General features: G+C 37.1%; 4 protein-coding genes across 4 annotated transcripts; 1 reads left to right on the forward strand and 3 right to left on the reverse strand.

Moving 5' to 3' along the window:
• The first annotated feature begins 34 nt into the window (after window positions 1–34).
• On the forward strand, window positions 35–4,192 carry MONOS_1755 (cofilin/ADF). Its single transcript, XM_067870480.1, has 9 exons — window positions 35–80; window positions 144–302; window positions 383–768; window positions 846–959; window positions 1,342–1,483; window positions 1,959–2,074; window positions 2,294–2,477; window positions 2,721–3,327; window positions 3,388–4,192. Exons 1-8 carry the CDS (start codon window positions 53–55, stop codon window positions 3,059–3,061), a joined length of 1,470 nt encoding a protein of 489 aa, XP_067724822.1. The 5' UTR covers window positions 35–52; the 3' UTR covers window positions 3,062–3,327; window positions 3,388–4,192.
• Window positions 4,193–7,329: 3,137 nt separating this feature from the next.
• Window positions 7,330–10,440, reverse strand: MONOS_1756 (uncharacterized protein; the record flags this gene model as incomplete). The annotated part of the gene is made up of 1 exon (XM_067870491.1): window positions 7,330–10,440. The coding sequence occupies one exon, from the start codon at window positions 10,438–10,440 to the stop codon at window positions 7,330–7,332; it is 3,111 nt and encodes a 1,036-aa protein (XP_067724823.1).
• Window positions 10,441–10,468: 28 nt separating this feature from the next.
• Window positions 10,469–11,308, reverse strand: MONOS_1757 (uncharacterized protein; the record flags this gene model as incomplete). The annotated part of the gene is made up of 1 exon (XM_067870502.1): window positions 10,469–11,308. The coding sequence occupies one exon, from the start codon at window positions 11,306–11,308 to the stop codon at window positions 10,469–10,471; it is 840 nt and encodes a 279-aa protein (XP_067724824.1).
• A 4,833-nt stretch (window positions 11,309–16,141) lies between these two features.
• MONOS_17777 (putative Myotubularin-like phosphatase domain) lies at window positions 16,142–16,660 on the reverse strand (the record flags this gene model as incomplete). The annotated part of the gene is made up of 2 exons (XM_067870730.1): window positions 16,142–16,259; window positions 16,350–16,660. The coding sequence occupies 2 exons, from the start codon at window positions 16,658–16,660 to the stop codon at window positions 16,142–16,144; spliced, it is 429 nt and encodes a 142-aa protein (XP_067724825.1).
• Between the last annotated feature and the right edge of the window lie 281 nt (window positions 16,661–16,941).

Consider the following 16,941-nt stretch of genomic DNA (forward strand, 5'->3'; position numbering starts at 1 on the left):
TTTTTTTCTTTACTCTTTTGATCACTTATACCACAAGCGAGACTATTTTTTTATGGCTGTGGCAACACTTATTTTTCCAGGTAAAATTTGTTTTTCATAAAATATATACATCATTAAACTTTTTTTATTAATTTTTATTGCAGATGACTCTTTGAAAGAATCATTTGCCCAAGCACAAGTGCAGAAAAACAAACGTTGGATCAAGTGTGAAATTGAGAATGAGAAAATTGTAGAAAAGGACTCCGCACCTCCTTCAAACTCTGTTATTGATGATTTTGAGAGCATTAGAAAATTTTTCGAAGGTTTGCAAGTGCCAATTAAAGTTATCACGAAAATATGTTAATTTTTTGTAATCTTGAATTATTTAAAAATTAATTACCAGAATTTGAAGCTTGCTATATTCTATTTCGCTTGGACATGAACGATCCAAATTCCTGGATACTCATCAGATTTATTCATGAAAGATCTCTTGTGAGAAAAAGAATGCTCTATTCGTCTTCATCAGAAAATGTCAAGCGTTCTCTGGGGATGGCATGCTTCAAGTTCAATTTCTTTGGAGTGGAGAAAGATAGCATGACGCTTACTCGCTTTGTGGAAGATAACTTAAGCCTTCTCACAGATTCAATAAAAAATGAACTTGCATCAATTGTGTCAACAATCACATCTGATATAATTGAAGACGAAAAAGAGAGAGAACGAATAAGAAAATTGCAGAATGAAGTCCATGAGGAGATATATTCCACCGAAGAACGTGCGAAACGGGCAGAGGCATGCTATACAATTAGAAAATTCTTTAATTTATAATTTATTTTTATTTGATCAAATTTTATTTCTAAATTGAGCAGGCAAGAATGGAAGTACATACTGGCGGATCGTCAACGTTAGACTATCCTGTGGACGATAGCGTTGATGCTGCGTTAATGAAAATGAAGGAAGGAAAATTGAACTTTATTGAATTGGTATGCTTTTGGGAAAAAAAATTAATTTTTTATTTGAAATGGAGCAGGGGGGGGGGGGGGAATAGATTGGAAAATAAATACAGATATTATTGACTTGTTTTTTACCATTTTGTTTTTGCTTGTGTAAAGACGTATATTTGAATCGTTTAACCTTTTTTTTTATTGAAAAATTACTTTTTTTGAATTAAAATTTTATGTTTAAATGAAATCACATTTATGTGTTTATTCTAAAATTATATTTATTTATTTATTTATTTATTTCTTATTTCCCAAAACTTTTCAATATTATATAATTTTCATTTAACTTTGTTTTATTTTTTAAATATATTTAATTTATTCTAATTATATTTTTTTTCCCCAAACCCACAATAACGCCCTCCAGTCACTCATCAATGAAAGACTGACAGCCACCCGCGAGACAGACTGTGCTGTCAGCAGCGTCTGCTCAGCAGTCGACTCAAAATTGCCTCATTTCTATGTCTTCCCGGCACCTGCTGAGATGGTCGGGAAGAGCGGGGCTTATGGTGTGGATGTGAGGGAGAGAGAGAGAGAGAGAGAAGAAGAAGAGAGAAGAAGAGAGAAGAAGAGAGAAGAAAATGAGGGGGGAAAAATAAATGCTTATTATTATTTTATATTCAAAAAGAAATAATTTTATTGAAATTTTTGGTTTTTTGGTTTTTGATTGAGCTTCTAAAAGCATTCAGCATTGCTTTTAGTTACAACATTTGTACAGAATTTATTGAGAGCCTTGTTATTTTCAATATTTTTTAATTTTCATTCATTTATTTTTAAAAATTTCTTCTTCATTCATTTTTTTGATTTAATATTTCACTTTTTGTTCAAACTTTTTTATCATTCCTTTTTTTCTCTTTCATTATCGTCTTCTTGTTCTTCTTCTACAAATAATTTTATTTTCCTTTTCTTTCTTCTTCTCTTTCATTATTATTTTTATTTCTATTAAAATTTCTATATAATATTATTAACATAATCAATCTGCAGTGTTTGTGTATTCGTGTCCAACAGGCTGCCCTGTCCGCTCTCGTATGCAATATTCAATGGGAAAAGGATCAACCATCGACGTCATCAAAAAGAGAGGAATAAACATCATCAGAACTGTATGCTTATTTATCGTGATTGTTATTTTTCTTAATTTGCTTTTTCATCCTTTCTTTCATCCTTTCTTTCTCTTTCTCTCTCTCTTTCTCTTTCTTTCTTTTCCTCATATTCTTCCTCTTTTTACTTTTTCCTCTTCCTCTTCCTCTTCCTCTCTTCATCTCTCTCTCTCTCTCTCTTTCTCTCTCTTTCTCTCTCTTTCTCTCTCTCTCTCCATCCAGATTGAATCCCAACAAGCAGAGTTAGATCTGACTGAAAAGAGCATTGCAGATGAGCTCTCAACTGTGTCTGTGTCTCCTTCTCCTTCTCCTTCCTTCCCGTCTTCTTCGCCTCCTCCCTCTGAAAATGACTACATGGACAAGCCTTCCATTCAGAAAACTGGCAGAACTCAGACAAGAACTATTAGTTTGATGCATTTTGCATTTATTTTATTTTATTTCTTTTATTTCTTTTTTTTTTTTCTTTCTTTTTTTTCTTCTCTTCTTATCTTTTCTTATCATTTATATTTTTTTCCCTTCCTCTCTCTCTCTCTCTCTCTCTCTCTCTCTCTCTCAAATAAACAATATATCCATATTTATTAATATATTTCTATGTATATATTTATCTTAATATTTATCTTTCCATTCCTTATTCATTCACATCTGTCAGCACGTGTCCGCCCATCAGCTACTCATTCCACCAGCTCTTTTGCCCGCAGCTCGTTCCGCCCATCAGTCAAAATCCCTCTGAAAAGCTCTCCTTCTCCTTCTCCATCGCCTTCTTCTTCCTCTTCTTCCTCTTCCTCTTCTGCTGTTGCTGAGCAGAAAGAGACAGAAACTGAGGAAAAACCAAAGGAAGAGACAAAGGAAGAGATAAAAGAAGAGGTAAAGGAAGAGAATGAAGAGCAGACACCTGCAAAAGAGAATGAGGAGGAGCAAATGATACAAACTGAAGAAGGGAATGCGGAACAAGAAAAATTACAAGAAGAAACTGATCCTCTTTCAGAGTAAACAATGAGAAATCGTATTTGAATATTTGAAAATGGACTATTGTTTTTTATTTAATATTTTTAAATGCGCAAGCAATTGTTTGTTTGCTTATTATTTTATCTCACTCTTATTCTAAACTCAGAGAGACTTTGAAAGTCAATTCACATTTATTGTAAACATTTTAATGATTAACCATTATTTAAAGTTTTGAAAAATAAATAAAAATTTGAAAAACATTTGGCAAAAGATGCTGCAAGACACTCTCAAAGAAATACAGCTTATAGCAGGTTTTTATTTTTCTATATTATAATAATTTAAACATTTTGTATGTAATTTTGCACCTACAGAAGCACAACAAATTTGTGATGAATTAAGGAATTGCATTGAAGAAATGACTAGATCAATGCAAACCTTGCATTTTGAAATAGAGTCAAAAAAGAAAAAAGTAATTGATTGCAAATCGGATGTTAATGTTTTGCAGGAGCACCTTTCATTTGTTAATGAAGAAATATTGAATAAAACAAAAAAGATAGATGATATGAATTTAGAAGTTGAAACCCTAACACATCAAAAGAAATCGTTGCAAAAACAATATGATGATCTTTCTTTGTGCATCAAATCAAATGATGAGATTATTGATGAAATGAAGCTTCAAATTTCCAATGAACTTTTAAAGGTTACATCTCTTCCAGAGCAACAATCGCAACTTAAATCACGAATAACTCAACTTGATAAAGACATTCATCAGGAACGAATTAGAACAAAGCAATTGGAAAAACAAATTCATTCTAATCAATTAAGTATTCAGGCTTTGAATTCTGCGTTTATTTCAATTTCGGAGCAATTGTCAAAAACTTTACCAAAGAAGCACATTTCAAGCAATGCAAAAAAAGCTTTAGAAAGAGCTAAATTTGTTTCGTCAAGAATACAAAATACTTAGCATTAAAGAATAGAAAAAACAAAGTTATTGTTTCTAACTTTTGAGTTGAAAAGTGTTATATAAAGGATTTTAACAACTGCTTTTCACTTTTTGTTTTATTGTTTATTTTTAACTTGATTTGTTTTCTATACACAATTTTCAAAAAATTCTATTCGATCAATCAGTCCCATTGCAACATATCTAATGAAATAAATCGGATTTTTGTGTTGATATATCTTTTTAATTGTGTAAATACCCAAATGAATGATGTGAGCAGGGATATTTTCATGTATATTTATGGTTTTTGTTTTACGTCAATTTCTTCTGTTTAAATTCATACGAATTTTATATGAATGATTTAAATGTGATTTATTGAATGGCACAATCTTACAAAATAACGGAATATGAGTATAACCAAAAGGGTCACTTTTGCGCAGTTGTTTATAATTTGATATCTTGTGTATTCCGTTGCTTGAAAAAATTTTTTTATTATTGAATTGCTTTTTTTGCAGGAAGATTGCAATAAAGAAGTACAAAAACTATAAACGCTTGAAATTAATGGACCAATGGAGGAAATGGATGAAAAAATTATTCAATTCTATATTTACGATATGGCTGTTCGATAGGATGAATAAAACAATTGAGAAAGAGGAATCATCGACGAGGAATGCGTGTTTATTACTGAAGAGCTTGGGGCATTGCGCCATTCTGAAGAATTTATGGAACCTGGATTTTATACTATCATCATTGAGGTCTAGATTCGAGAAGATAATTATTTGTGAAAATAAAAAGAAAGAAGGAAAGGATATCAATCTTCTTGTTGATCTTTGCGAATGCTGTCTTTTGCTTTTCTACAATCTTGACTCTGAAGAAGTATCAATATGTGTGCCTTGCCTTTTGAAGGTTGCGTTGAACAAGAAGAAAAACATAGAAATTCAAAGAATAGTGGAAATGGCCTTGCTGTCTTTGAGCCTAATTTATCAGTTGGATGTGTGATTGATTTATTAATCAGATTTCTGTTCATTTAGTGATGTTTTTTTTTATTTTATTATTTTTGATAAGGAAGTGGAACATAAAAAATTTTTGCGTGAAATCAAAGAAATTGTGCTATATCATCAGAAACATCATAATCTGACTCATCTTGCTTATCAATCAATTTGGCTTTATTTTACCTTCAGATTGGACTTTGACAAAAGCTTTAAGAAAGAGTTTGTGATTGAACTTCATTTTTTGAGAGAGGCAAAAAGTGAACTGGAAAATTTTATGAAATGTGTTGATTGGAAGAGAAAAGAAGAAAAAGAAAAAGAAACGAAAGAAGAGATTGTTTTGAAGAGATAGATCACATCATTGAATCGTAATTTTTACAAATCCAAATTGTGGAATGAAGAATATGCTGGGCTAATTGGCAGAATTGTTCAGGCATATCAAGCAGTGAAGGATAATCACAGTGAAATTCACGTTAGTTGCCTTTCTTCATTCAAAAATGTATCAGATAAATAAAACGTGAAATTTGATGACAAATTGAAATGAAGAGTAATAGATAACATTTTGGAGGAGATACAGAGTCCAACGTTGGATGGCAAAATTGCAATTTCATTCTTGATATTTTTAATGAAAGCTTTGAAGCCATTTAAAGAAAAGGAGATTTACGAAGAGGAAAAAATGAAAAGAAGAGTTGAAAAGGAAAGTGCATGAAAAGATGGTGGAAGAAAGACGAAGATTTCATTGTGTGTTTTCATGGAATATTTGTTTTTCTTAACGAAGAAAATGATGATGATAAATTATCGTTCGATATTTCTAATTTTCTTGAAAATGCTTAAATATTGAAAACACATTTATTGTGACTCAAATTTTTCATTTTTTCCATTTATTTCTTCATTTCGATAAATTGAAAACAGCTGGTCTAATGTTTTTAAATATTATTTTATTAATTTTTAGAAAACGAATTAAAAAGGAAAAAGAAGAACCTTTAAATGTTCACAATAATGAGAAAGGAAGATTCAAGTAAGATTTGATTTCTGAGTTGCCTTTTTATTGCGTCCGCCACTTCAATCTCGCCTGAAAGATACTGATTATCAATTGTTCCTACGCATACCAAAATATTCACATCAAAAGTTATGCCCACATTTTTGTTCATTTTCATTATTGCTTTGCTTTCACTGTTTTGAAATATTTGTTGAAAAAGAAAAATTATCTGAATAAGCAAGATATAAATTCGGATCCATCAGCAAATTCCATTTTTATCTATTGTCCTGATCTGCCTGACAATTAAAATCACATATGCGCCAAGTGTTACTGACTTGTTTGAGTTGAGATAGTAGAGTTTTGTTCGTTTATCGCAGGATAAAAATGATAAGTCGATAATTAATGTTCTTTCTGATGAAATCGAAATTGATAATGTGTAGTGAAAGGATTTTGAATAATTTAACTTTGTATTTAGAGCGTTAAAAAATCAATAGTGAATCGTTATTGAAGGCATTTGATGTATCAGCATTTTATCCAGTTATTCATCTGACAGTTCATTTTAAACCTTCAAATATGTTAGCAAAAATTAATTTGGAACAGTCCGGAATAAATATTTCGCTTGAAAACTTTCTGTGCTTTGTGCACAATAAAAGTTGAATTTTTATCATTATTGAAGAAAAGGAAATTCTCGAACAAAATGTTTGTGATTAACGATTTTTCATTATAATTTTGCAATCCGCAACGACTCTTCACAGCTTTCATGTGTTAATTTTCCAAATAGATATATCTCTTTTGATTGTTAAAAAAACAAACTTCCTGTTAGGTGCGAAAATAAATGAGATATTTCAAACAAAAATGAATTGCAATTCTGTTTATGCCAAGTCAGTATTCCATTTCACTATGTTTATTTTGTTGAACAAAACGAAAATTTGTAATGTCATGTTGTTTTTACAATTAATATTTATTTTTTCTAAAAAAAAGACTGATATAGTAAAAATAAGAAATGTTATGGTTGATATTATAATTCGTAAAGAACAAACAAAACGACAACACCTCTTGTTATGGGAGTAGGAGCCTATATTAAGGGCTCTGTCGCTTACCAAATGAAGTGAAAACGGTGGATGAGAAAGAAAACGAAAAAAAATTGAAGAAAATTAAAGTAAGGTTAAATTGTGCAAAAAACAAAGTGCACAGAGGTTGTTGTGGCACGAAATGTGCAAAATAGGAAAGGTTAAAACTTATTATTATAAAAGCAAAGGGTGGGAAGAGTTTACTCGTGGTGGGACAAAGAGGTGTTGTAGTTTTGTTTGTTCTTTACGAATTAAAGAACAGAGTACCTTAATTCTCCAGAACAAACGATCAACTACAACACCTCTTGTTATGGGAGTATAAGTAGTTGGGATTGTTATCTGTCAGCCTGAATGTGTCTTATTTCACTTGTCTGAATTGTTCTTATCGTTGTAAGCTCAAATCTGCTGCAATCCTTAGTCATTTCTTCTGTCTGTGGGTTTGGGTCTCGAGTGTTCAAGTCCTTGGTGAGTTCGGGAGGAGGCTGCTGTTGGAATGTGATATTCGTTGGTAGGCAGGTTGTTAGGCCAGGTGGGCTGGCTGTTGGTGGCGGAGCTAGCTGAGGTGCGGAAGATGGGCTGAATCGCGTTAGGGACGTTTGGTTTTCCTGTTGGGGTGCTATCAGTGCGTGGGCCATACTGGATGCTAGGTTGGTTCTGAAGTAAGATCTCGTGGGGGTGTGCGCTGTTGGTGATAGGCGTGCGTGTCTGGCTATTAGCACTTCCGGTATTCCCTTCAAGGTTAAAGCTGAGATGGCTGCATGCTTGATCGTGTAAGGTCTGAATTCCTGTGGGATCCCCACTTGTGTCATTCCAAGCCTCGCTTGTCTCCTGATTCCTGATGTTTTAAGTGGAGTGTGGTGATTTGTATTCAGCAAGAAGGTGTCTCTTGACTCGTATGTTCTACGAACTCTCTCCCAAAGGCAATCTACTGCTCTTGCAGGGCAAATCCTTTCGTCTGTCTCACTTAAGAAGGGGATTGTCAAGTAGCTAGGTGGAATTGAGGTTTTAAGGTGCGTGTAGATGTGGATGGCATCATTGTTGAATATAGATTTGCTCATGAAGAGTAGCTCAAGCTCGTGAAAGCGGCAGGCTGTAAACAGGACACATAGTAAGATACACTTCACTGAAAGTTCGAAGAAGGATAGGTCCGTGTTGCATGGTCGTGAATTGTAATAGTCAAACACCAGTGATGGGGACCACATGTATGTGAAAGGTCTTCTCGGAACGTGTGAACGGTGAAACGAGCGGAAGATTGTCTTTATGATTGGTATTTGCCCAATATCCTCTCCGTAACTTTGCCTGGAGAACAGGGACACCGCGGATCTCGTGGCACACAAGCAAGTGTAGGGGAATTTTTTCTCCTTCAGCTTCACAAAGAGCATGGCGCATCTTCTGCACCACTCTCCAAAGTCACTCGGAAACTCTCCACAATTTTCCTCTGTCCAAATCTGTCCAAAATGTGCAAATCCAAAGGTGTCGGCTGTCCATGTTGAAGGTGAAACACTGTTCTTGGTCTCTGCGATCAGTGATTGAGGAACTCCGCATTTCTGTAGGCTGCTGATCCACCACTGTTCACCTCTTTGTGCCACCAGTTGAGTCTTGCTGCTAAGTAAGGTCCCGGTGGGAGTGATGCTCCCGACCTCTTCATTCCTGGGCCTGCCCTCAGTATTTTCCTCGAATCGCTCCATCTCAAGTAAGATGTCGTCATCTCTCTCAGAAGAGGTGTCCAGACCTGGAACCTCCAGGCTGGAAGAAGAATCACTGCTCTCGCGTGTTCTTCCTGTATCTTCTTGAGGCAAGGAAGAATCAGAGGGACTGGTGGATGAACTAGCGTCACCGCTCCTTTCCAATCTGCTTGAAGTCCGTCCTCCAGCTCTGGACTTCCTGGTCCAAACCAAGTCATTGCTTTCCTGTTTGTGGCGTTTGCAAAGGCGTCCTGTTCGACTGTAAGATCCAACTGATGTTCCAGCTCTTTTAATGCTCCGTTTGTGATTTCGTAGTCTCCAGCGCGCTGTAGCCTTGAGAGTGCGTCTGCTGTCGTGTTCTTTGTTCCCGGTAGGTGAACAGCCTTCATCTGAATGTTCCATTCTGTTATCGTCTTTCGGATTTTCCTCAGAAGAGAGAGAAGATTCGCTCCCGCTGCCCAGCGATTGATGTCGTAGACCACCGTCGTGTTGTCTGATCTTAGCAGGATTGTGTGTATGTGGCGCCCCAGGATAAGGGGAAGGAAGTGCTTGAGGGCCATTAAGACAGCCAACATCTCCTTGAAGTTGGAGGATTGGCTGATAAAAGCCTTGTTGAAAGGTTGGTGAAAGTGGAACAGAGAGCTGCCTATTCGGAGGGTTGCACCACAGGCCCGAGGTGAAGCATCGGTTGTCAACGTCGCGTCTGGAATTGCAAACGATATCCAAGGTCTTTCCTCCTTCTCTCTCAGTCTCGTCTTCCATCCATGAATCTGCTTGATGATCGAGGGGTTGACTCTCATCGTCGTATTCCATCCTTCCTTCTTCACTGCTCTGTTGAGAGCCCTGTATAATCTGTTCATTTGAAGCGAAGCGTCTCTGATGGCGAACCGTGTGGCGCTGATGAGACCTACAAACGATGCAAAGCTCTTGGTCTTGACCTCTGAGTTTCTCCTTGCAAGTCTCATCCACCGTTTGCACTCCTTCCTCAAGGACCTGCATCTCTCCCGCTCCAAGCTGACTGTACCTCTCTTCGTCCTCCATGTCCATCCTAGATAGTCGAATGTCTGTCTCGGCTGCAGCCTGCTCTTGTCGAAGTTGACCAACAGTCCAAGCCTTCCAAGCCATGCGGTTATCTCCTTCATTGCTTTCTGAAGCTTGTTCCGGTCTTGATGCAGCAGTACGATGTCGTCCAAATAAGCTAGGCAGCGCAGCCCCCATCTGTGTCGTATTTCTTGTGCGACCTTCCTCATCAAACGTGTGAAAATGCGTGGCGCGTCCTTGTAGCCGAAGGGCATCCCTCTGAAGGCGTATGTTTTGTCTCTGAGAGTGAATGCAAGAAAGGGAATGAAAGAAGGGTGAACAGGAATTAGAAAGAACGCCTGTGACAAATCTATTGTTGTAGCGTAGTCCTCTTTTTGAAGTAACTTCTCCAGAGTCCTGTGATCTTCCATCTTGAAGTGTGTTTCTTTCACTGCGCTGTTGAGAGGTCTGCAGTCCAATATCTGCCTGTATTTGCCGTTCTTCTTCTTGACGAAAAACAGCGTGTTGAGACATCTTGCTGAACCTGGAGGAAGCTGAACCAGGATCCTCGTCGCTAGGCCTTCCTGAACCCACTTTGCGCATTCTTCTTCCTCCTGCTTGGTGCCACGGAAGCCTCTCCCAGCATCCACCTCCTTCTTCAAGCGATCTCTTGCACACTTCCCCCTCCAGATTGGTTTGATTCCTTCTCGTATAACGCTGTGTACACCCAATGAATCCCATTCTTCCGCGGCCAGCTGAGTCCGCCCTCCTACAACTTTCTCCTCCAAGCTCCCGGTGCTCTGGGTGGGCGGGCAACTCTCTGTGACGTTCTGCTTGACCTTCCTTCTGCACGTATGCCTCCTTGGGAGGTCGGGTTCCGAAAAGACTGAGTTCTTGTGCGTTGTGCTCTGATGATTGCCTCTCTTCTTGTTTTCCTTGCTTCTAGTAATGGTGTGATCTTTGCCAGTTTGTCGCTGGAAACGAGGGGGTCTTCCTGGTCTTCTCTGAGAGCGCGGGCCGCATCAAACCCAAACTCGGCTTGAATTCTTGTGTGGCGTGCCTCCTGGAGCGCTGCAACAATAAGAAGCATTGCGTCTGATGTCCTCTCTTTCCTGGCTTCACCTTCTAGGCGAGACATGATCAAGGCCTTTAATGCGGGGATTAGATATCTTTCCACTCTGTAGCCGCTGGAATCGAGCGCGTCCTTTTGCCAATTTGATGATCTTGCATGAGGGTGAGTTCTGGCTGGGATAAATGGTGTGCAAGCCATGGATTCATAATGTTCAACTGTTGTCGCTACGTCTGCGGAATCCATGTGGAGATCAAATACAGAAGAATTGATGTTATCGTTAAATAAGGCGGCACAAAGCGAAGAAAAAGACGGAGCTTGGTTATCTGTCAAATCTGTCGGAGCTGGTTGTGAGGTCGCTGGGAATTGGTCGGAAGCAAGTGAACTGCTTGAGGGGGTAGGCTGAGATAAGCCCACGCCGCCCGTTGATCCGCCGAGGGTAAAAATACCGCTCAGTCCCGATGCAGGTCCAGCAGTCGATACTTCCATGTCAAAGATCTGGTAAGCGACAGAGCCCTTAATATAGGCTCCTACTCCCATAACAAGAGGTGTTTTAGTTGATCGTTTGTTCTGGAGAATTAAGGTACTCTGTACTTTAAAGAAAAGAAAAAATTGGCAATTTAGAAACAAAACAGTGCACCTTTTCATTTTGGTTCTTTTTTAAACTTAATAACCTCCCTGACTTCGTGTGACGTCAGTGACTAAGTGACGTCAGTGACTTATCAAAATTCCGATTTTGATGATCACGTCAGTGAAATTTTCATTATGGAAATATTTATGAAAGAATAAAATTTTTTTGGTTATTAAGAAAAGGATTTAAAAAATATTAATTAAAATTAAAATTTATGACAAATTTAAAACTATTACCATCTTTTTATGGAATAATTATCTCTGACGTAAAATTTTTTTTCACGTCCGTCAAAAATCAAAAGAATCACGCCAGAAGTCAGTAAGTCACACAGGTTTATGGTTTATTTATTTATTGAAAAAAAAAACATACATTTTTTACACTTTTGGTGAAAAAGTCTTTTTTGATCAAGTTTTATAAAAATTAACAAAATATAAAAGAACGAATAAATAAATTTAAAAATATAATGATAAGAATCATAACTTGTTGAACAAAATAAAATATTTTCGAATAAATTGATAGATATAAAAATATGTGTGATAATTTTTGAAATCCTAACTTTTTTCGGGGTGTTGGTTTCAAAGATTGTCAGTTTTATAAAAGAAAATATTAAATAAAAAGTGAAAAAGCATGATAATTGTTTTTAAAAACAAATGGTTTTTCGGAATCAAAGATTATAATGTATTCAATTAGCCTTTTCACTTTTCAATGTTCATTTGATTTTATTCAAGATCATTTTTCAAACAGAAAATTTTGTTTGAAAAAATATGATTTCAAAAATAATCACCAATATATAATGTGTTTATTCTTAATAGTATGCAATGTGTTTTATATTCTTGAAGTTGAAACATCATCACCAAATTCCTGCACCAGCAGTTCAGTCCACAGATAAAGAAAATGATATTTCAAAAAATGAAGGAGTCACAATAATTAATGATAACAACTTTCATTAACTCTTCTTTTTCTTTTTCTTCTTCGTTTTGCATTCCCATTCAGCTTCTTTCTTATCCTCCATTCATCTTTCTTCTGTTCTGCTCTGCTTCATCAAAATTCCCCATCTGAAAATATATCCCATGTCATCTTCTTTTATCTCCTATATTTTCCTCATTAATCTTTCATTACGCAATTTATCGCTTCTCAAACGAAAAATAGATCTTGTTAAGCTTTTTCTGTGAATTCGCTTCGTTCATTTTTTATCTTCTCTATGCAGCCAGCTCCCTCTTCCTCAACCACATCTTCATCGCCAGTCTCATCTTTAACAACCTCAGCATATTCTATTTCACCTCCCCCACAAACACCCTCTCACATAACTCCTTCAACAAGTCCAGCTGTCACATGAGCAACGACATCTTGATTCACAAAAACCAACAAACTTAATGAATTGAAGGATTTTCTTGATATAAAGATCTGCCAGTTCTGTGTGATCGAAGAGGTGATAAAAAGAAGAAAAAGAGGGAGGAGGAGGAGAAGAAGAAGAAGAAGATGATGAAGAAGAAGAAGAAGAAGATGAAGAAGAAGAAAAAAAAGAAGAAGAAGAGTTGGGAGAAGAAATAGAAGAAGAAGAAAAAGAAGAAGAGAAAGAAGGAGAAAGAGGAGGAGGAGAAGAAGAAGAAAAAGAAGAAGAAAAGGAAGAGGTACGGATTCTTAATGAAGGATCATTGCATTTGATGTTTTAGAGGATGATCGATGAGAATTTATATGGGAGCTTGCGGGAATATCTGGCTGCTGTGACGGTGGTGGGGGCGTTGTTGGAACAGTGTGCCGAGTGTGAGAGGATTGTGGGGGAGCCAGTTGTGGAAGGGATGTTGCAGCTAGACGGGAAGATAAGCATAAAGTTAATTTTGGAGAGGCTGTTTGAGAGGAGAGAGAAGAGAAGAGGAGGGTACGGAGGAGGCTGTTTTGCATCAGATGGTGCATTGCTGCATTTTGAAAACAGATCCAACAAAAAGCGATGAAATTTAAAGATGAAATGACGGAAACCAAAGTGTGGATTAGATGAATGAACAAACAATTGAGTTTTGTTTTGCAAAAAGAAATCAAATGTTTTTGCAAGATGAAAACATTAACGGACTTGACAAAATTGAAAATACATATGGGTCATTATTTTTCATATCGTAACTTTGTTCGAAGAAAGATCTTTTTTTTCATAATTGTGGTATGAGCAATTAAAAGCTCAAATATGTGTTAATAAGTGAAATGTGAATGAAGTGTGAAGGAATTATTGAAAAATAAGTGAAATTGAGAAAATCTTGAAAATACCATTATAACATTTAATTTTTTAGTTTTTATTTATATCAAAATTATGTTGCATAACATCTCCCTTCAAGCTCAGTTATTGAATATTTTTGATTAATATTTGAGTATGATTTAATGATTTAACTTTTTTACATGATTGGTATGAACTATCATCAAAAAATGAATGAATGATTGATTTATATAATTTTTAGTGAAATTATGAGGTTTATAAATTTATGTATTGTTATTTAAAACTTTATTAATGTTATGGACGAACATTTTATTTAGGACGAATAGTAATGTTTGAGAGATGCAAAATGTGTAGGAAAGTTAATGTTTTGTTTTTCAAATGTTGTCACAAGTAATTATTTATTTTTTAGGTTTAATCATAATTAATACGTATTATCATTTCGAACATTTTTGATAAAAAATGAAAAGAAACCGCAATGTTATATTAATCAGTCCTTTTATTTCTCATCAATTTTTGTTTTTTCTTCATTTCAAACATTGGGCTTTATTGTTTCCATTGAAAATGATATTATTTTTGAAATTTCCACTTCGTTTTTCACTGAAATAACATTAATTTGTTCAATCTTTGAAGAGATCTTCATGTTTTTGATAAATTCGATAGAAGAACTTGTAAAACATAACACGTAAATTTGATTTCTTATTAAATATATAATTATCTTTAGCAATTTCATATTTTTCATTTCTATTTCCCAGTGTACAGGTGAAATGAAGAAAAAGAAAAAACTAAAAAAGTGAAGAAAAATATGTAATATCAATGAAAGCCAAAAAGAATCAGTCTAATTGCAAAGCTTCATTTTTTCACAAACATAAAGCAAATTTATTGTTCTAATTCAGTTTGCTCCAGATGTCTGAAAAGTTAACAAAAAACCTTCCTCCATCGTTTCTTGCTTTGCATTTCTGGAACTCGCACATGCTGATTCTGAAACATGTTGAAATCGAATAGGTATTCATCCATCCTCCATAATAATTTTTTGCTGTCCATGCATTGAACGAATTGTTCTCAATCTTGATGGAATTTATTGAAACGCAAAAAATTCCTCCACCATCATAATATGCATAGCAATCATTAAATGAACAAAACTTCACTGAAAGTGTTCCTGATGTCTTGCTATACATGTAAATCGCTCCGCCATTTGAAGTTCCATCTGTGTAAGAATTACTTGTCCCAGTTGTGCTTGACCCATTCCACACACACCAAGTGAATGAATTCGCCCCATTGTCTGTCTGATTTTGTCTCCCTGGTTTCGACGGATTCCCTTCACTCCCACTGACTGCAACATTCTGAGAGCGATTGCATCTGGCAAATGAGGTGTTCGAGGCATCCAGGGAAGATGATGAGCTGCTCAGTGAAGGGGCAATGCCCGCATCATAAACTTCTTTGGATCCTTAACTGACACAACCTCAGTTTTCTGCTTTTGCCTGTCTGAATGCAATTTCTGTTGTGTTTGTCTGATGTTGCTTTGATTTGAGCTGCATTGTTTGTTTTTTGGACGGCAGATGAGTCCTGTCTGGGCATTTGATTGAAAAACTGTGAATGTGCAAGAGTTTTCGGTAACTGTTGAGGAGAAACTGCATTCAGTGCTTCAGAAAAAGGATGCAATTGAAAAGAAGAAAGAGAAGTTGTATCTGTTGAAGAAATATGAGATTGAGACTGAGACTGAGACTGAGATTGAACCTGAATTGAAGCTGACATTAAAGAAGAAGAAAAAAGAAGGTGTTGAAGATGGAGCAAAAGAAGAAGCGAAGGACAAAGAGAAAGAAACAGGCACAGCTTGAGTATTCCGCGGAGGATAATGCGACGACATTGTTAAAGGATGTGTTGAAGCAGACAATTCATTACTGGACAAACAGGAAGAGAACGAAGAGCTTGTTGGATGTGTCGAGAGACGGACAGCGAACTGAGTGGGAGTGATATAAGGAGAAGTGCTGGAAAGAGAGCATGCGAAGAGATGTGAAGAGGAAGGAGTGGAAGAAACAGGAGAAGGAGAAGGAGAAGGAAATGGAGACAAAGAAGGAGAAGGAGAAGGAGACGGTGAAGAAGAGGAAAGACCAGACTAATAATGAGCCGAGGAGAAGTGAAGAGAAGAAGTGGAAGAGGTGGAGGAAGGAGAGAGAGGAAGCGAGGGATGTTCAATAGATGGGACAGAAGCATCTTGCAGGCGGCTAAATTGCCCTCTCTCTGAATAACTTGTGCTCTGCTGATTTGACACTAGCTGCATCAGAAGAAAAAACAGAAGAAGAAGAAGAAGAAGCAGAAGAAAAAGAAGAAATGGCTGAAGGAGAAGAGGCTTGAAGAGAGAAATGAGAAGCATTTGGAGAAAAGATTGGAGAAGAAGAAGGGGTTGGAGAAGGAAATGATGAAGTTAACGGAGAATGCGGTTTGTCAAATGCAGAAGAAGAAGAAGAAGAAGAGATTTGAGAAGCGGAAAGGCAGGCGTGAAAGATACTGGATGTGCGGAAGACGGTAAAGCAAAGCCATGCTACATAATTTTACTTGTACTTCCCTTCAATCCTCCGTCACCACCACTACCACCACCACCATCAGCAGTATTACCACTTCCGTTGTTGCAATGCTCTCCTGTTCTGCCTCCTCCAGCTCTTCCGTTGGAAGTGTGCTTGTACACATAATAACTTCTTCATTCTCCTATCGGCTACCCCCTCTGCCTGTTTCCGTACCTCGTCACAAACTGATACCCAAAGTGCATCCGCTCCTTCTTCACCAGTATCGAAAAGCCAGCAATCGTCCTGGAGAATGGATCCAGTAGCAAGAATGCGAGTGAAGTGATGGTGAGTGTCCTGTCCCAGCCATCAGCGCAGTGAGCAAGTACATTCCACCCGCCTTGAACTGCTTGTGCGACTTCGAGTGCAGAAAGCAGGAGCACCTGGATGCTCTCCAGCCAGCGTGATAGCTGTAACAGAGCGTAGAAGACATCGGCATCGATCTCGCGTTGCGCCCACGCCACACACGCAGCACGCATAGAGCACATGCACGTGCTCATGGAATGGAGGTTGGGGATTGCAAAGTTTCGGCACTCCGCAAAGGGATAGTTTGACTCGGATTCGGATCCGCTGAAGATGAATGACTGGCCCACGGAATTCAGTTTCGGGCGGAGGTCGAGGATGAGAAGGCGATCTTTGACGGGAGGGGCAGAGGAGAAAGCAACGGGGGAAGAGGTGGTGGTGCTTTAGGTAGTGAGTGGATAAGGAGGCAATGAAGAGGAAAAAGAAGAAGAGGAAGAAGAGAAAGAAGAGGACGAAGAAGAAAAAGAGGAAGAAAAAG

The sequence above is a fragment of the Monocercomonoides exilis genome (assembly GCF_001643675.1).
Source record: "Monocercomonoides exilis strain PA203 chromosome Unknown scaffold31-1199392, whole genome shotgun sequence".
Lineage (NCBI taxonomy): Eukaryota > Preaxostyla > Oxymonadida > Polymastigidae > Monocercomonoides > Monocercomonoides exilis.